This window comes from Taurulus bubalis (assembly GCF_910589615.1).
Source record: "Taurulus bubalis genome assembly, chromosome: 6".
NCBI classification, from domain to species: Eukaryota; Metazoa; Chordata; class Actinopteri; order Perciformes; family Cottidae; genus Taurulus; species Taurulus bubalis.
This window is the reverse complement of record NC_136594.1, coordinates 17,225,745-17,246,055: the sequence shown is the minus strand read 5'-3', so window position 1 is coordinate 17,246,055 and position 20,311 is coordinate 17,225,745. Positions and strand designations below refer to the sequence as shown.

At 42.6% G+C, this 20,311-nt stretch overlaps 1 protein-coding gene across 1 annotated transcript; it reads left to right on the top strand.

Annotated features, from left to right (window-relative positions):
• Positions 1–150: 150 nt before the first annotated feature.
• On the top strand, positions 151–18,685 carry nomo (nodal modulator; the record flags this gene model as incomplete). Its single annotated transcript, XM_079220289.1, has 31 exons — positions 151–306; positions 925–1,014; positions 1,104–1,149; positions 1,288–1,388; positions 1,486–1,592; positions 1,713–1,785; positions 3,773–3,925; positions 4,120–4,257; positions 4,779–4,868; positions 4,989–5,094; positions 5,266–5,416; positions 5,581–5,758; positions 6,025–6,166; positions 6,266–6,397; positions 7,028–7,164; positions 7,245–7,332; positions 7,525–7,588; positions 7,688–7,783; positions 7,897–8,118; positions 11,137–11,219; positions 11,289–11,448; positions 14,090–14,216; positions 14,347–14,460; positions 14,587–14,714; positions 14,812–14,953; positions 15,128–15,211; positions 16,025–16,135; positions 16,252–16,353; positions 16,564–16,683; positions 16,855–16,947; positions 17,079–18,685. 31 exons carry the CDS (start codon positions 151–153, stop codon positions 17,208–17,210), a joined length of 3,666 nt encoding a protein of 1,221 aa, XP_079076415.1. The 3' UTR covers positions 17,211–18,685.
• Positions 18,686–20,311: the final 1,626 nt, after the last annotated feature.

Sequence of the window (20,311 nt, the reverse complement as noted above, 5' to 3'; positions counted from 1 at the left end):
GGGCCTCACGCTCTCGTTGCTGTACCACCTCCGACCCAGCAGAGGTCGCTGCTCCCGGCGCTTTGCTCGGTTCATGACAGCAGCTCAGCTGGTACGGAACCGGAGACAGCGTGCTGTTGCTCGGCTCATCGAGAGATCAGTCAGCTAAAAATGTTGAGAATTACGATCCGGGCGGACGTGGGAGCCCTTTGGGTGTTATTCTGCATCACCTATTCCCAGTTCTTGACCGTATCCTCCGATGACATAGTGGTGGCATGCGGCGGGTTCGTGAAATCCGACGTTGAGATAAATTACTCCCTGATCGAGGTGAGAGCGCAACCCCCCCGTCTGGCTCGCGGCTAGCTAGCTAGCAGTTAGCTAGCTGGTTCATCGTCGGAGCTGAAGGTTAGGCGGACGCTAGATATTTGGTTGAATGGTAGTTTGAATGAAACGACCACAGCTGCAGTCTACTTTATCTCAAAGTCGTCTTTCTCTTGCTGGCAAACACACACTGGCACAATGTATGTGGCGTTAGTTGTACGTCAATGTAGCTATGTGCTAGTTTGCGGCTGCGGATGTTTTCTCTGCGCGGTCACGGTCGGCTGAAAACTCATTATCTTAGATTATATTACCGTTGTTGTACGTTATTTGTGTTAAACACTGTTCACTCGTAAACCTTAACCCCGTCTGTTAGAGAGGAGTACGTTAAATGCTCGCCAACAGTCCTAATCCCTGCTCATTCACAGGCGCCATCGGATTAGCCGTTTGGATAATTAGTGACATTAACTAAATCCCAGAGACTGGTGCGTTTGTGAATGACAGCTGATACTAATTACTTGGCGTAGTATTAGCGTGGAAGCAATATATGCTGTACCCTGCCATAGCATCTACGGTTTGGTAATCAGAATAATGTAATGATCAGTTTCTGTCTTCTTTCCCCATCAGATCAAACTATACACCAAACAAGGATCCTTGAAATATCAAACGGATTGTGCTCCAATAAATGGCTACTTCATGATCCCTCTCTATGACAAGGTATGAGATTCACTCCGTTGAGAACTTTTAACTTTTTCTTTTTTATCCCACGAATGATTGTAATCTATCGACTTGTCTCTTTTACACAGGGAGACTTTGTTTTGAAGATTGAGCCACCTCTCGGGTGGAGCTTTGGTAAGATTATAGAACGGCTGCATCCTCACAATTTACCACAACAGCTGTCGCCCACCAAATGCTACACAGTTGCATGATCTATGTTCTTGCTTCATCTTTTGGTCTGTGATTTATATATATATTTTTTTCTCTCACCAGAGCCGACCAGTGTTGACCTCCATGTGGATGGAGTGAGTGACATCTGTACAAAAGAAGAAGACATCAACTTTGTTTTCACTGGCTTTTCAGTCTCTGGAGCGGTGAGAATCTTGAAGGATTGCATGCCTCATTAATGTAAACATTTAGTCTTGAACACCCTGAAAGCATAATTAATGTCATAAATCTCCCTCTCCTTAGGTTCTGAGTAAAGGCCATCTTCTGGGTCCAGCTGGTGTAGAAGTCAAACTCACCCGAGCGGGAACAGAGGAGCAACTTCAGAGTGTCCTCACACAGCCTGGAGGAAAGTAAGTGACTCTCACCTTTCGTTTTGTTCAGGCTCTACACATGTAGTTCTGTAGTAAACGGATGTCTCTAAAATTGTTTGCCGTTTCAATGGCTTTTCTTTTTTGGTCTTCCTAAAACAGGTATACCTTTTTAAAAGTACTCCCTGGAAATTATGACATCACAGCTGCCCATCCCTCCTGGACTCTGGAGCAGGTTGGTACCCTCACTTCACTTTTCATTTGGCCTTATCAACAGTACAGACGGTCTAGGACAGGGGTCGGCAACCTGCGGCTCCGGAGCCGCATGCGGCTCTTTAGCCCGTCTGTTGCGGCTCCCTAAGGCTTTGACAAAAAAAAAAAAACGTTTTTATTTTCTTTTTTTTTGCCCAGTGGAAAATCTTTCAAAGGGAACTCCTCTTATCTTGCGTTTGAGGTGATATTGGGTCACTGAAAATAAAAATAAATGTTTAAATATTTCTTTAACTAAAATGTGCATCACATCCTGTCACGTCGCTGTCAAGCAGCTTCCCCTGCAGGTGCTACTAGTGATTCACAGAGCTCCGCCCTCGCTAAACTATCAACAGAGAAAGGTAGTTTAATTCTGCATGGACGTATTAATTAGCTTTCACTGCCAACGATTGACCTGTATGCTTGATATGTGGCGAGGAGTTAGCAAACAACAAAACATTTAATGTTGAAAGACTCTTCCAGAACAAGCACACAGCATCTGATGAAGTATCAAGTTGCAGAAGAGCGATTTATCAACTGCTGCAGCAAACTGAGCAAAGTAGATATATTTTCAGGAAGTGGATCAAGTCTCCAAACTCCACTCCTGCTGCTGGTTCTGTGTCAGCTCATGAGACACTAAGGCGTCCGCTCGTAAAAACAGATCCGTCCTCCTCTGTTTGCGGTGCTCTAAAAGTCCGTAGTGTGGAGGCTCAGTGTAAACGTAGCAAAAGATATGCGTTCAAATGCTGAGGTTGAGGTTTTTGCGTTCAAAAACCTCACGTGAGGATGACAGGTATTGAACCGGCTACCTTGTGGTTACAGGATGAACACTCTACCACATGAGCCACATATATATAGATAGGACTCGAGGTCTGCTTAGTTGTGTATTTAATGGACCTTAATGTAGCCAACACATGACTTTTTTTTCTCCTCTTCATAAGAGTTTGATAGTTATAAACAGGTAAAATAGCAATACAATGTCAACAATTGTCTTTATTCTTGTTCTATAATTTCATAATGTACGTATAATATAACTTTATCAAATAGCTTCTGCGGCTGCAGACACTTTTTTTTGGTGGAAAAAATGTCTCTTTGGATAGAAAAGATTGCTGACCCCTGGTCTAGGAACATGAATGTATCTTATGTGATATCAAGAATGCCTTTTTTCAGGAAGATTTTAGTTTAGGGGTGTTCTTTGGGTTTGATTGGTCCTTTACTGGAGCTATAAAGTCCACAAGTGTGGTGGAGCTGTGGAGTGAGACGCTAGCAAACTTTCCTGCAAAACTAACATTTTAAACTTCGGTATCTTCTTTACTCTTGCCACGTAGAGACGTTTTTTTGTCTTTTTTATGGCAACACTGGGGATCATTTTAGGGAGATGGCATGTTCAACATTTAGACTGCTCCTTGATCAAAATACTCTGCAAGACAATGTCCTCATGCTAACTTTTTTCTTTACTATCTGTGATTTCCCCCAAAATGTTACCCACATTCAACAGATTGTTACGTTTGTTATTGAGAAGAGAGATCTGAGAACACACATGTATAAACTAATCTCTCACTGTAAAAAGAAAAGTAAATATTTTAGCTAATAATAACCGAATATCCCACATTGATTTAAAAGAAAATTGAATTAAGAAGCTTGTACTAAATCAACACACTGCTGGGTACAGACTTTAGGAACATGGGACAGATCAGCAGGTTTGTCTCAGATTCAGTCAGATTAAACCTGTGTTGGACATCATTTTCTTTCTCCCGAGGTATTTACACACTGCTGGGTGCCACAGTGTGGCAGTTCTTCATCCGAGTCATTGATACTGTGAAGAATGCATGATGTCAGCGGCCTTTTTAATTTAAACAGCTCGGCAGGTTTAGAACTAATGATCTCCCATTCGTTCTAAACCTGCTCCTGACAGGGACATTATTCCCATCCTCACTGTAACTTCCATGGTGACCTTTTCCATCTTCCTATAGAGCACCACCTCGGTGCTCGTGTCCAATGCCAATGCACCGGCCGTTGAACATCTGGTCGTCGGAGGCTACGATGTCTCGGGGGAGGTCCGCAGTGATGGGGAGCCCATGAAAGAGGTCACCTTCCTGCTGTACTCGGCCACAGTCAAGAAAGAGGTAAACCAACGTTATTTCATATTTTTCAAATATATAGTCAAAATAGCTGATTTCTTTGGGCTGGTCTCATTATTCGGTGGAAGTTGGTATACTTTTATTTTAGATGTAGTCTATTCCTGGAATATCATGGAATTTTGGATGAATTATAAACACAAAACTAATTTATGTCTCCACATTTATTCATGTGTGTTCAGGACATTGGGGGCTGTAACATGTCTCCAGTGGAGGGGGCAGATTCTGGAGACAGCTCCCTGGTCTACCTGTGCAGCGCCTTATCCAGGGAAGATGGGACCTTCGTCTTCTCCTCACTGGCCAGCGGCGACTACACCGTGGTAAGCTTTCTGCAAAAAGCAGAAAAAGGCCGTCAACATTTCCAATCTCACTTGAATGCTTTTATTTTGAAGGAGCAGAGGTACCTTAAAAGGGCAGTTATGCATTGTAAAGAGAACCGTTACAGCTAGGCTGATATCCATAGATAATATTACACTGCCTTGCATGCATGCCTCAATTCCTGTGAATACCTTGTGCATAGTTAGGCCATTTGTTTGTTTGTTTGTTTGTTTGTTGTATTTTCCTCATCATATATCCCCAGATGAATGCATAACAGATTATTTGAATATACCGCATAAGCATGTTGACAAACTGTTTTACATCATGCTGTAATCCAGTACAGCCATGGCAAACTCTGCCACTACCATATAGTACGATAATCACTGAATGCAAATACACTGGATGGGTATTACAGGAAAATGGACAAGCATAATTAGATTTCATGACATTTTAACTTGAACATTTATTGTAAAATAGATTATTTCTGCCACCAATTCTGCTTTTGTGAACTCCTTCCCTTCAGGTGCCCTTCTACCGGGGAGAAAGGATCACATTTGATGTAGCTCCTTCTAGGATGAATTTCAATGTGGAACACAACAGTTTGAAACTGGAGGTAAAGAATCAAATTATATCTGTATATATGTCTTAATATTTAGCATTTATTTTGTGAATACATTTTATCCACGGTACCGCTTTTTGTCACGTAATGCTTTTTCTTCTGCTTTTCACGCAGCCCATCTTCCGCGTCATGGGCTTCTCTGTGACAGGCCGAGTTCTCAACAGTTTGGGTGGGGAAGGTGTCCCCGATGCCACAGTGTCCCTCAACAACCAGATCAAAGGTAGCCATACTAGAAGACTCCATGCTTTAGTTTTAAAAGCAACAAAAATATCAATATATTTTGAGGAAATGCTAATTTGAATAAAACATTTATAAATTAATTTTGTGCATTCATTGTTTCATATGTAAACACATTTTAACACTCAAGCTCACTTTGCTGTTCTGTCTTCAGTCATCAGCAAGGAGGACGGTTCTTTCCGGTTGGAGAACATGACGGCCGGTACATACACCATTCGGGTCAGCAAGGAGCTCATGCTCTTTGAGTCAATCACAGTGAAGATTGCCCCCAACACACCCCAACTTCCTGACATCATCACAGCTGGGTATGTCTGGCCTGAATACATTTTCACAAAGAAATCTAATTCTTAAATTATAAATGCTTTTTAAATTCATTAGAAAACATCAGCCTCAGTGCTCTCGGCTTGTTTCTTCATAGAACCGCATTGCTAATTAGCTTGATCTAAAATCTTGTGTTGGTCCCACACAGGTTCAGTGTGTGTGGCCAGATCTCCATCAGCCGCTTGCCTGAGGGCATGAAGCAGCAGGGCCGCTACAAGGTCTCTCTGACACACCCAGGCCAGGACAAGGCCTCCAGCATGACCATCGACTCCGATCCTCAGGGGTCCTTCTGCTTTCAGGCTAAACCTGGAGACTACAGTGTCCATGTAAGACAGGCAGCATCTGTGCCGGCGGAAGCCGTGAGCTGAGGCCCAATGTTTTTAGGTTGTCAGTTTGAAATTAAAATTCACTAATTTGAAGAGAATATCTCAAAGCCGATATTTGATAAACCCACAGTTTCATTTACTAATTAGATGAACAAGAAGCAGACCTTTTTAACTCTTGATTTTCAGATTGCCGATATTTGTCTATTTACAATATAAAATACTTTGCTTTTAACAAGGTAGCTTTGGTTGTATTTCACTGTGTTCAGGTATCGCTCCCTGAGTCGGAGGTGAAGGCGGGCCTTGCTCTGCAGCCTCAGGCCCTGGAGGTCTCCCTTGTGGACCGGCCCCTCACAGACCTGCTTTTCACCCAATTCATGGCTTCTGTCTCTGGAAAAGTCTACTGTTTAGGTGAGGACCTGTTCAGTTACACTTAATTTGTTTCTAGAATAGTCTTTGTCTGAAATATGGCTTCAACCCCTAAAATATGACATTCTTGTTGACCTCCAGCGTCCTGTGATGACCTGTCGGTGACCCTGCAACCAGTGAGTCGGCAAGGAGAGAGGAAGACTGTGGCTCTGTCTGGCAGCAGTGACATCCTCAGCTTCTCCTTTGACGATGTTTTACCAGGGAAATACAAAGGTCAGGACTTCCTACCAATAACACTTACCATCTTTTAATAATTGCAGTAATTGTTATATTTATTCTTGTTTTTACAACTTGTTTTCCTTTAGGGTTAATAATACATACAAGTTAAAAACTGGTGGTTGTGACTAGTTGTAGTTTTCAAAATCAACATTTAAGGAGAGCACAAGTCAGCATGCAAGTTTTGACCCAGAGAAATCCAACAGACCATTGTTTATGAACTGATTTCTCCATCCTATTCATATTTCTATTCAGAAATCCAATTACTCTCTGAGGATTGTGTGGAAATCAATTAGTAATTAGCAGCTTCCGATCATAATTGATATTTAGCACCAGCTTTCAGGAAGCTCAATTATTCAACCAGTGTTTCTGTAGCTTCTGGTGTGACATCCATCTCACCCGCTGTTCAATACAGCATCTTTTAAGGTATGTTTACTCAGCTCGTATTGTTGCCAGGCCCAAGTAGTGGAGGAAGTTTACTTGGATGATGAGATAAAAACAAGATCTTGTTTTCCTCCTCGGCTGCTGTGACTGGTAATCCTTTTCAACAAACATGCACATCTGTTATGTGACTCTTCGTCTGTTTGTTGATTATTTGTTGTTTCCTCTTGTGCTTACTCCCATCAGTGAGTATTCCTCATGAGGAGTGGTGCTGGAAGCATAAGTCTATGGAAGTGGAGGTTCTGGACTCTGACGCTTTGGGGGTGGAGTTCAGACAGATTGGCTACATCCTGCGCTGCTCCCTGTCCCATGCCATTACTTTGGTGAGTAAGCAGTACCTGGTGTGTCTTCTGTTGATACAATTGTTCGTCTGATTGTAACTGAATGTGTTTTTTCTACACAGGAGTTCTTCCAAGATGGCAGCAAACCTGAGAACGTCGGCGTGTACAACCTCTCTAAGGGTGTCAACCGCTTCTGCCTCTCGAAACCTGGTGAGGGTCATTGTCCTGACCTCTCATGAGCTAAACATAGCATGAATTAGCATATCAAGAACAAAACAATATCAGTGCACCAAGTGTCCCCTTGTGCATAGTTAGAGTACAGCATTCTGAGCCAAAAGGTCTTTCAGGCTTACCTATAAAACTGGAGCAAAGTAATTAATCAACAAAAAACTGCTTGTCCAGGTGTTTACAAAGTCACCCCTCGCTCCTGCCACCAGTTTGAACAGGACTTCTACACCTACGATACGTAAGTATTGAGATGCTGTTTCCATGTATTTCTGGGTTAAAAAGTGCTCTCCCTCTATGCAGTTCCACTAAGTGATGATTGTTAAACTGTGTCCAACAGCTCGGCCCCCAGTATCCTGACCCTCACCGCAGTGCGGCATCACATGACTGGGCTCATCACCACCGATAAGATCCTTGATGTCACAGTTACTATCAAGTAATGACTCAACATGGTTACGCTAGAGTACCCTGTGTTCTAACATCAGCTGCTGGTCATCCTCCTGCAAATGTCCAGCTCAAGTTTTTTGTGTGCTCCCTCCCCTCGGTTAGATCATCTATTGAGAGTGAGCCGGCGCTAGTGCTGGGTCCCTTGCGGAGTCTGGAAGAGCAGAGGCAGGAGCAGCAACTGCAAGAGATTCAATTGCGGCGCCAGGAACGGGAGCGCCGTGCTGCTGAAGAGGACGGCGGTTCCAGAGACGATAGCCCTCCAATCCAAGAGAAGGCTGATGAACTGACCGGCCCCTTCCACTACGAGTTCTCCTACTGGGCCAGGTCAGTTGTACTGCTTTTTTCAGTTTATACTCCTTGGTCTTCACTACATAGAAGAAGTGAGGATGGTAATCGTGTCAAAGAAACGGGCCTCTTGCTCATACTAAGTGCCCAATGTCTTACAGCAATGCTAAGTGGAATGAGCTGTTAGTTTTCGGTTCAGTTTTCCCACAAAATGCATCTTTTAATGACACCACAATTTTCCTAAACACAGGAATATAAGTGTTTGTTTCTGGGTTCCATCAGGTTTGTGTAGTAGATTTCTCCAAATACAACGATACCAAAGCTGTCGCCAAGTAATGTGTACCAACTAACCTTACTAATCATCAACGTGGCCATGGCTTACAGATGTAGTTTCACAACCAATACGATTGATCAGCCCGGCCAGCTTCTAAAAGATATTGCAAATAATGGAGTAGATCCTGCAAAGGGCTTGACACTGGGTCTGACCCCTTGTCTCTTCACCAAGAAAAAAAATGTAGCCCAACAGTTTCTATACACTATTCTTGTGGAATGAACTCTTGCACTCTGCAAAGTCTCACAAATTGAAGGTTCAAGGTCAGTTAGGAGTCACCTGTCCCCCTCAATGACCCGACTCCGAGTTGAAAAGGCTCAAGGACGGATGCAAATCTTCCTAACCCACATCCCTGATGGCCTCCTGGGGGACACAAGGAGGATCCTGTGACACGACAATCTCACTCTGTGAGGATCGGAGGGAATGTATAGATGAGACCACTCGGCCAGGCATTGGCAAGTGTATCTATCCCAAATGGGACACTGGTCTCCACCATGGAAAACCATGATAAATTGTGCACTCTGAAGCGAATATGTCCACCTGGGTCTGCCAAATCAACTCCACTACTCAATTCCCCAGAGAGGCATCTGGCGCAGAGTTTGCTCTGCCTGGGAGATGCATCGCCCTCAGGGATGCCAATTGTGGATGAGCCTCTTGAGCCTTCAGTGACCTGGTCCCTTATTGATGGTTCATATGAAACACAGCTGAGGTATTGTCTGTCTTAATGAGCACATGTGTGTCCTTGATAAAGGAAAAGCGCTTCAGCCCCAAGTAGATGCTGCAGAGTTCTAGGACATTGATGTGCTGTCCTCTCTGAGGGCTCCATCCTGGGCTCCACATTTCCTTGAGCACTGAGCTCAAGGAAATGTCCCATTTGACATGCCTTTGAAGCCTGGCTAGATTGGGTCCTGGGCAACAGGGACTTTTCGCAGGGTTTGCCTGCAGTCATCAGCTATAGACTATGCTATGAGTCTCACCTGACGCCGTATCACAACAAGGGAGGATATCAACCGACCTAGTTCTCTGGTCATCAACCCGAAGGCATGAAGTGCTTCATTGTTTGTGTCGGACAACTCTTGTTTTACACAATGGCTGCATCCTTGCTCATTGGGCGAGGGGAAAACCAGAGAGGAAGTTTCCAATTGGAGCCATCCGGGCCACAGTATCTCGTCACATTGTGGCCTGGGACAATGGGCTTTGTCCTTCAGTGCCTAATTAGGAAAGGGGATCAGTGAGGCAATACACTTGTCCACTGGAGGCATGTAAACTAGGGCATGTTCCCCTGTGTGACGCATGAAGGCCAGGGTTGCAGTGTAGCCAGGTAATTCAAGCAGGACATGTGGCTGACCGTAGTAAACGATCAGAACCTCAAACTATGATCACAGCATCTAATTAAGACTAGGGCTGCAACAACGAATCGATAAAAATCGATTAGCAAAAGTGTTGGCAACGAATTTCATTATCGATTTGTTGTGTCGCGCGATTTTTACGGCAGTCATAAAGTCGCGGAGAAAAAAAAAGAGTGGAGCAGAGCAACTGGCCGCCAGCGTGTCTGAGATTGGAGTGAGAGACTGAAAAATGCTGAAGTTGTGATCTTAGCAAAAATAGAACATCTTGGATGTGACGTGTCGAGTCTTGGCCAATCAGCGTTAAGATGTCTACAGCGGCTTCATTTCCCTCAAACTTGTTTTTAATGGAAGCTAGTCAGCTTGCTATCACGTTAGCTAACCTGTTTGGGTTGTGTATTGTCGTTAAAGTTACGTTATGTTCCGTTACAGTTCAGTCTTGCTTGTAAAAAACCGTAACGTGGTAAAACATGCCATAACCCCCCGGTCTGGTTCAGTTCACGCTGTCACTCGTTAACGTTAAATCGGCACACTGGCGGATCTGGCTGCAGGTTGTTTTTTTACTCAAAGTAGACTGAATCAAATCACGTAGTTGGGCATAGCCAACAACATGATTTCGTGATCGTAAGAGGCCCAGAATGAAATAGTTTAAGGAAGAGGACTCTGTATATGCAGAGCTGAGATGAAGTGGAGCTGGGCCTGGAGGTTTCGGTCAAAACAGACGTGAGAGGAGCAGTACAGCTTCCCACTGTCCCAGTGTTTCATACATATTGATAAAGCAGGGTATGCTAAAGCAGCCTCTGCTCCAAGGAGATCAATTACAGTTAAAAAAGGGCTCACATTTGGCAGATGTAAAGCATACATGTGTATGTTTTTAGTGTTAGTCCATTTTAATCTAATTTGTTTAATTAACAGCTCAGGGAAGTTCAAGGAGCAACCTGTTTGTGCTTTCTGAACATGTTTTGCACTGTGAATTTGCACTGTCACTTCTGTTTTTGAACAAAGGGTTGGAAATGAATGTTTTTTTGCTTATCCGATTCGATTAATCGAAAAAAATAATCAACCGATTAATCGATTATTAAAATAATCGTTAGTTGCAGCCCTAATTAAGACCAACCATAGCATAAGCTCCAAGATGGCTCAAAGCCAGGAGATCCAGATGCAAGCTGTGAGCTAACCACCGGAGATGAGATCTCGACCGTGGAGTGGAGTCATATCCACTTTGTTTACTGCCACTCATAGTCAGGAAGGAATGAAACAGAACTCCTAACACTTTGCAACCTTATTATTAATAATAATACTGTCATGTCGGGGAGTCTTGCTTAGTCTTGAACCCATGTGATGATGCAATGAGGTAATACAGACTGTATGACTGCACAGGGCTGGAGAGAAGATCACAGTGACACCCTCATCCAAGGAACTGCTCTTCTACCCTCCTGAGGTAGAGGCCACTATCACTGGAGGTAAGGACACATACACATACACACGCACACGCACATCTGTGACCTAAAAAGTAATTATTCTCTCGGCAGAGTCGTGTCCAGGTCGGCTGGTGGACATTGCAGGGCGCGCAGGTCTCTTCCTGGAGGGCAAGGTGTCACCAGAGCTCCAGGGTGTTGAGATCTCCATCACTGAAAGAGGAGCTGCTGCTCCACTCATTACTGTGGCCACTAATGAGATGGGAGCATACCGGTATGAGAACCCAGCACTTTACACAAGATAAAAGCCAGAGGGAGGATGTTACAGTGCTTACAACACAAGGAGCTGGAAACAGCCTTCCTATAATTCTTGAGCTTAAATGTTTTTTCACGCTGAAAGGAAAACAAGTCCGGATATTAGGGTTCTGCTATAAGTTAATGTGCTTAACAAGACATTAATACTCCAAGGTGCCGAAAGAAGTGTAGAATCAGCTGCAATGTATGGAGCCTAGTTAAAACCCTGGCAGTGACATAGTTTGCTGTTCAAGCCCAGAGAGCTAAAAAGTCCCTGTTAGTGCAGGTCAGCCAAATAGATAATTAAATCACCATCTGTACCTGAGAGCAACCAGTTTGTGTTCCTGTTTTAAAAGGACCTGAGAGTAAACACATAGTAGTAGCATGGCTGAGAGCGTTTAGTCCATGAAGCGCTGCTTCTGTGTTGTCTGTGGCATGAAAACCACATGGAGGTTTTTGACTGGCCCTGCTTGTTGAAGCTTGCACAGATGTTCTTCTCCAGTGGTCAAACAGTGTGTACACGTGTAGATGAGCAGCTGGTAGAGAGAAGTGTTTAACAATGCTTGCCATGATTGAGCACACAGACATGTTACCTTTTGAATTACCACAAAAACAAGCTTTATCGTGATATGCATATATCATATTTTATTATATGTCCTGCACTTTCTGAGGATATACCAGTATTGCTTTATCTGATGTCCAAACGAGCATAAATCCAGAAAGAAATCATCCAATAGTTAAATTCAAGAGAATGAAAGTGTAGTCTTGGGATATTTCCACATCTCACTCAGTGAATTAAAGGTTTATTTTGAACAAACCAGAGTTGCTGATTGTTGAAAGACAACAGTGTTATTATTATTATTATTATTGTTATTATTACGAGCAGAGGTGTCAAAAGTATTCACATTCATTACTCAAGTAGAAGTATAGATACTAGGGTTTAAAAATACTTCTGTAAAAGTTGAAGTATCAACTCAAGCTTTTTACCTAAGTAAAAGTGTAAAAGTACTGGTTTAAAAACTACTTAAAAGTATAAAAGTAAAAGTAATGTAAGGGGAATGTTTTTTTTCCATTAAGGACAAACTCTTAAGCCTCTCAGGGGCCTATAGTGCACTACCCCACCTCCCCCAAAACAATAATTTTTATAAAGGCCATAATGACTATAATGTTTTAAAATGTTATGTTGAAAAATGTGGGATGCACTAGGATACCCGTTTCAGCTGCATATATGCCCATTTAAAATGATCACATTTTATTACAATGCAAATACATTAAAATACCATATGTGTACTACTGAGCATTAACATGCGTTTCATGGAGTGGAAGACATGATAACTAGTTGCCTATAAGTATTGTAATAGTGCAAAATAGACGGCGACTCCGACACAAACACTTAAAGCTGTGGTTCTCAAACTTTTTCTGTAAATAACATAATTGTGTGACTCATCTGTGCTTTTATAAATAACAGAATAAAGAAAATTGCAATCACTTTCAAGGAAATCAGATTGCCCCATCAGACAATGTTTTGTGTAAGTTCTATCTGTGCAAAAAAATATATTATGGCATATAATCATATTTAGTTAATACTAAATAGCTCATCGTGGAAAACAATAAGCTTTTAATTTTTTTTGCCAAACAGAATGAGTGCAGATATGTGAGCCATCAGGTTGTATCAGTGGCTGCAGTGAACTACTTTCCTCGACACATATGTTATAAACGGGGTTGTAGATTTGATACGGCCTCTCTCAATTCATGCTCAATATTGAGCTTAGATCTGTTTTTTTTATTTTGCGAAACGCAACAGCAGGAAAAGACGACCTCACGGCGTCGCGTCAAATCGCGCATGCGCAAGCGTAACCTGTTAACGGCATACCGCAACCATTTACCCGAAAGTACAGGCATTTGTCCATGTATTTATTAATGACTTAGTTTTATATCCGTGTACATTGTACTTTTGTAATATGTGAAGCCAGCAGCTCATTGTTGGTAGAAGACACGAGCACTTTGGCTCGTTTCACCTGGAGCAGGAGAGCTGCTCCGGGTTCAGAGAGCCGCTCCGGTGCGAGGAGAACTCCGGTGCTTCTCACATGAGAGCTGCTGTTGCATCTTCACCCTGGGAGCGTTTAAAACGCAGATACAGCGGTCTACTTTTCACGCGACATATTTTTCGACGCTCTCTGTCCGCTGGTGTGTGTGCTCAGCGCTCACCTGTGTGTGTGTGTGTGTGTGTGTGTGTGTGTGTGTGTGTGTGTGTGCGCGCGCACGTATCTGTGGGCAACGGGGCGGAGAGGTTTTTTGTGTGTTTTTGAACGATGACAAGCCGGAGTGAAAACAAACCAAAATGAAATAGTAACGAGGCTATTTTTAAAATGTAGGGAGTAGGAAGTACAGATATTTGCGTGAAAATGTAAGGAGTAGAAGTAAAAAGTTGTCTGAAAAATAAATACTCCAGTAAAGTATAGATACCCAAAATTTCTACTTAAGTAAGGTAACGAAGTATTTCTACTTAATTACTTGACACCGCTGATTACGAGTAGTGTAATCACATCACACAGTATGCATCAGTATGCATTCTGCAGACATGCAGTCCTAACCCCTTTTGGTTCCTCCCCTTCCCTCAGTGTGGGTCCGCTCCACAGCGACCGACAGTACAACGTCAGTGCCAGTAAAGAAGGTTTTGTCCTCACTCCTGTGGAGGGAACCCAGGGAGATTTCAAGGCATTCGCTCTGGCTGGTGTCACCTTCAAGGTACAATGTGACCAAAACTAACTCATACATATTTCATCCCAGTATTCACCAGCCTTTTTTTTTTACATCTGCACTACTTTAGTTGACACTCATGAGATCTATAACGCCTCTCTTTCCCTCAATGCTTTAGATTAAATCAGAAGATGGTGTTGCACTATCAGGCGTCCTCCTGTCTCTCAGTGGAGGACAGTTTCGCTCCAATCTGTTGACTCATGACACCGGCCTGCTCACTTTTAATAACCTGGTACGGATCCAACAATTAATTAGCTTTCACCATTATTATTTTATTTCTGTGGTGTAGGGATGTTCTAACTAATCTATATATTGTTCTGCTTCCCATTTCATAATATCACTGCTTTTCTCCCCTCAGAGTCCTGGTCAGTATTACTTTAAACCCATGATGAAGGAGTTTCGCTTTGAGCCGGTGTCTCAGATGATCACAGTGGAGGAAGGTCAAAACCTCAGTATCGACATAACTGGCATTAAGACTGCTTACAGGTAAACACATGTACTTTGATGCTGTTTGTTTAAGGGATCTATCGGCCAAAAGCGGGTGAGACTGATCGATGTCATGGTCTTTCACTGTGTTCCTCAGCTGCTACGGAGCCGTGCAGTCTCTGAGTGGGGACCCAGAGAGGGACGTGGCCGTGGAGGCGTTGGGGCAGGGAGAGTGTAGCCTGTACAGCGAGGACACCGTCACTGATGAGGAGGGTCGCTTCAGACTCAGGGGTCTGTTGGTGAGTGTACTCAACGAGGTTAAAGGTCAAAGTGGAAGCAGCACTTTAGCCGGCATAACAGACTTGTACATGGCAAACATATTGATTGTCTAAAAGGCTCCACTTTGATTGTATCTTATCAGCCTTTTTACAGTACACCTAATATGACCTAATGAAAGTATTGTTTCATTGCAGCCGAGTTGCAAATATATAATTCAGCTGCGACCAGAAGGCAACGACCACATAGAGAGAGCCTTACCACAACACAGAGCTGTGGAGGTAAGAAGTAACGTCATTACAGGTTCACTTGTTTCACACGGCAGGTTTATAATATGACTGGTTGTTATACTCAGACAGGATTTTACAAATCGCCTCAAAGGATCACTGCAGCAATTATTTTATCTTTAGTCACGATTTTTTTATTGTTACAACCCCACCACAAGCTCCATTTAGTAGCTGATTTTATCAGATGGTCTTCATCAAGAGATGGATTTTGCCTAATTGCCATGGAATAGTAGACGTTCACTTGTATTCTTTGTGAGCACTTCAAGGGCTTCTCACTGCTGAAAATTTGAGCGTCAAAGTTCATCTGGGCATCTCCATTTGCTGATTAATGATAAGCTCCAGAAAAGCTACTAAATGGACTTTATTGAGAGGTTTTTGACCCTCTACTTAAATAACGCTCTTAATCCTCCAGGCCAACCAGTAACAACAATTTCAATGTTGTATAGTGTTTTTCCACTGAAAGCTAGATAGGAGGGTATGAAAATGTCTGTAATTGAATTGTTAACATAACGGTGGGAACGCTGTGATTATAACTTATCTGCAGCCCCATCACATGGGTCCTTTCTCTATGCAGAACAAAAGCAGCGATAATCCCATTGCACTTTTAAACCTCTTGGTTCATCATTTTAGCTTGTCTGAAAAGTGCAGGCTTCCTAATCTCTCGGGCAAGGCTGGAAATGCCTTTAATTCCACTTAATTCTCTGTTATTATCACACCGAGTGAATTGTACGAAGCATTATATCCACAGTTCACATTTGGAGTGAGCTGAGGTTGTATCTGCACATTGAGCTCCGTGTTCCCTTTCAGGTCGGCAGTAGTGACATTGAAGGGGTCAACATCCTCGCCTTCAGGCAAATCAACCAGTTTGACCTCAGTGGAAACGTCCACACGTCCCCCGAACATCTCGCAACACTATCGGTAGGACTACTTGGCTTAAATGATCTCTACTGTCTGCTTTGCTTTTGGTCCTTTTTTCGGGACAGAATTAACAATGTAGATGTTTTACTACTTTTTTCTCATCTTCTTTTTTCCAGGTGAAGCTTTACAAAAGTGACAATCTGGACAACCCAATCAACAGCGTCTCTCTTGGACAGTCCCTCTTCTTCAACTTCCCTCCCCTGGACAGAGATGGAGAGGTATCTGCTTGAATTGCTGCTCTCCTTATTGACAAACAATGTTGTGAGGCCCAAACTACTGAAACTTGTTCCTCAGTCCTAAAACCAAAAGTCAGATTGTCTAGTCTACATTAGTCTGTGGGTATAAGTCTTATAAATGTTGACGCAATTGTATATTTCACTTCTTTTATAGACCATGCATCTAAAGTCGCCTTTCTCTCTCTTCTCCAGAGCTATGTGTTGATGCTGTACTCCACGCTGTCGCGCTCCCAGTTTGACTTCACTCTGCCTCAGGTCACCTTCACCTCCAATGGATACCACAAGCACATCACACTCACCTTCAACCCCACTGTAAGATGCTTCTTTCTAGCCCGCGGTTTAACCAACCGAATATTTCAATGATCTGTTCAAGACCGCTAAGAACTTCAGGTTTCCTGACACATAGTGAGCTAAATTGTGCAGACATGTTTCTTTTATCATTGTCTCATCTCAGGTTGTGTCAATGCGTGTGCTTTCCCACAGCGTAAAGTGCCTGACCAGGATGTCGCCCAGGGCTCCTACATAGCTCTTCCCCTCACTCTGCTGCTCCTGTTGGCAGCATACAACCACGAGAAGGTACATGATCACCTCCACCTGCTGCAGACAATGTGTTCAAAGACTTTTTCTTGATCGACCGTTGAATTTCTGAATGGATTTAGTTGGAATAAACCTCACTGGAATTTGGCTGCTTCATTTTTGTTTCGCAGGTGATCCCTCTCCTGTTACAGCTGGTGAACCGCATCCAGGGAGTGAGGAGCATGGCCCAGGCCAGCGGGGACAACGCTGCTCTGGATGAAGCCAAACGTCAGGCTAAGAGACCGAAGGCCAGACGTACATGAGGACACAACCACGGCACGCCTCAGACCACCATCTTGGGACACTAAATGGTACACTTGCAACCACGGTGACCGCCTCACAGAGCACTGCGAGGTTAGCTCACTAAATAAACCTCCTAATGTTTGGAGTGGGTGCTGGTGAACTGTTTAGTTTCACTGAGATGTGATTTGAGAGTGAAGCCCAATACGAACCACTCGACGCGCATTACCACCACCTCATCAGCCGATCGGATTCACTGGACTGAGCTGACATTTTACAGGTTGCTTTCTTCTGTTTTTTTAGAACTCCAGAACTGTCATTGTTTCAGAAAATTGTTAATATTTGTGATAGAATATGAGCCATTTTTATACCTTTGTAATTTATCTAGGTCAACAAAAATATTTTGCTTGTGTTTTAAAAGCACTTGAATGCTTTTGATATCAGTTCTAACATAAATCAGCACTGTGGGGCACCGAGGATGATCATGTGTCTCACCAGCATTTGGGTCAATTAAAAAAAATAAAGAAAGATAATTTTCATCAGAATTTGTGAAAGATCTAATCATAAGTTCCAGTATTGGATATTTAAAATATAAAGTTTAATTCAAATGATTACTGTGAAATCAAATGAGAATCAATAACATTTTGAACTTGTGAAATGATCAGAAATATTTGTTTGGTATTGCTGGTTGCATGAGTAATTTGTAAATGTAAATTTGTAATGAATATTATATTTCTTTTTAAACTTCATTTCACAAGCTCCAAATCTTTTTGACCTGTATTTGACCCAGTAGATTTGATGGTACACTGAATTGATTCTTTTAATGCCATCACAAACGTGGGATTAAGTAACTATATGATTGAAAGACAGCCAACGTTGTTGACGAGCTAATAAATGCTTTGTCATTGTCGAACATTTCATATGACACCAATGAGTTACTGTAATGTACTATTCTTCTGATGGTACTTTATAAGCTGTTAAGTGTGATGTAAGGTTGACTTTCTGTCAGTTTCATCTTAGGAAAGTGGGGGTTGATAGGATGCTGGAAAGTTTGGTTTAAATACTGTGTTTGTTGTGTGGAGGGGGGGGGGGGGATAGGAGATAACAGATAGTTGATTAATTTATTAACATGTCTAATCAGATGTGAATGATGACTTAGTTTGTATGCTGGGGAATATGCTTCAGAAGTGTGTGTGTTTTTGTTTTTTAAGATATTCTATCAGATGAAGTTTGTGACAAGTTAGCAACATTAGATTTAAGAAGACTGACATCCACAGAGGGAAAACAAATAATTAGAATAACTACAAAGGGTCCGTCATGACCTTGAGTTAAACTTGGAAAGATAAGGCCGAATAGTAATTTCATAAGCTCTTTGTCTTACCACTAATGCACTGTGAAAACTATGGACCCCAATCATTTTTCTGTATTTAATTCATCTTCTCTCAGTTGTGGCTGACTTGATGAAAAGGCTGCTGACTATTTACTGAGTTGAATAATATTCCACTAAATCTACATTTAGTGGGAGTTGATTAGTTTGTTTGTTTGGGTGGGAGGGAGGGAGGATGAAGAGGTGGGGTGTAATTGTCATTTGGTCAGAATCTGTATGAAATTTTCTTTTTTTCTTTTTGAGAAAATGAATAAAGTTTGACTGGAAGGAAATTGACTTGACTGTTTTATGGTTTCACCTCTAGGGTGCAGTGTTGGTTAAGGTGAGAATATTTTCATGAAAGATGTTAAGTATTTTGGTCCCACTGCCTGTCTTTGCTTTCGCTAATTTAATGTGTCCAACAGCAGACTGCTACGATTTTAACGACCTAGAGTAGGGCCAGTGGCGTAGTGGGTGAATTGCTGAGGAGGAACTAGGTATATTCTCTTTTAGCCTAATGGCTTAAAAAAGAAAATTAGAATACAGAATGTTCTGACTAGCTTCCATTGTCTGGCATTGGGGTGCTAAAATATTAGCTACACTGATGTGTTTGTACCAGTTGTAAATGTGCTGGTGTCACCAGCATAGAGGTCACGAGGCGGTTTGGGTTGGATTTATTTGATTAGTATTAGTCTATGAAATACGGCAGTTGACTATGTAGTTGTTAAAGTAGGAAATATTCAGATAATTGCCTCGCATGTCTTTGGCATCTCATCAATTAATTAACAGGCCTGTTTTACATTAACCACGGCAGAGGGCAAGAAATTAAAAGCATGTTTACTACGGAGCCCGGGAGGGAACGTGGTGGGTGAAGAAAAAAAAAAAAAAAAAAAGCTCAGTTACAACTGTGAAACCAGAAACCTTTAAGGTGTTAGAGGACACTGTGATTAAAGGTGTCCAGGAAATACATAGAAAGGAGATGACTAAGAGGAGTAAATATGAAGTGTCCACTGAAGTGGCTGGACATGATGCAAGAGCAAAAGAAGGAAAATAATGTAAATTGTGATATTCATAGAGGACCTGGTCTCGCGGATACCCATGAAAGCTAAAGTGAACTGGCTAGTTGCAGACGGAGGCCGTCAGAAAGCGTCTCTTTAAAAGAACATAGGCCGAAGTCAAGGGTGTCGAGTTTGATACAACCCCAAAAACTTTCACAAATCTTGACATGGTAATTTCCCAGGACCAGTGTAAGAAGAGTGGCTGTCCAGAAATGCTGCTAGTGTACAGGAAATTAGGGAAACCAGCAGTGGAAACTGTATTGCCTCCTCTGTCAAAGATCACCTGATGAAACCACCAAAAAAGGGGAGCGTCATCTGCAGGTTCTTCTCATGCAGGCAAAGCCATCTCCAATATCTACAGATGTAGAAACAGGGTTGATGTTGTCTGTGTACAAGGTTTCTCCGGGTGCTCCCACATTCAGTGAATATCAACACTAATTCAACAAAATAAAAAATATTTCCAATTAAGAGCTCGAGGCCCCACATCCAGGTTACAGTCTCCTCCACTAGCCTTGCCCTTCATCATACAAGTCAGAGACGAGCGGAGCGGGAGGTTAACCTAGAATTGCGGGTCTTGAGCTCTCAGGGCCACCTCAGGGGTCAGCAGTGTGACCTCACACCAAGAAGGCAAGGGTTCGATTCCCAGGTCCTGAGCATTTCTCATTTTGTGTGTTGTCTACTGTGGTGGTATGGAAGGGCT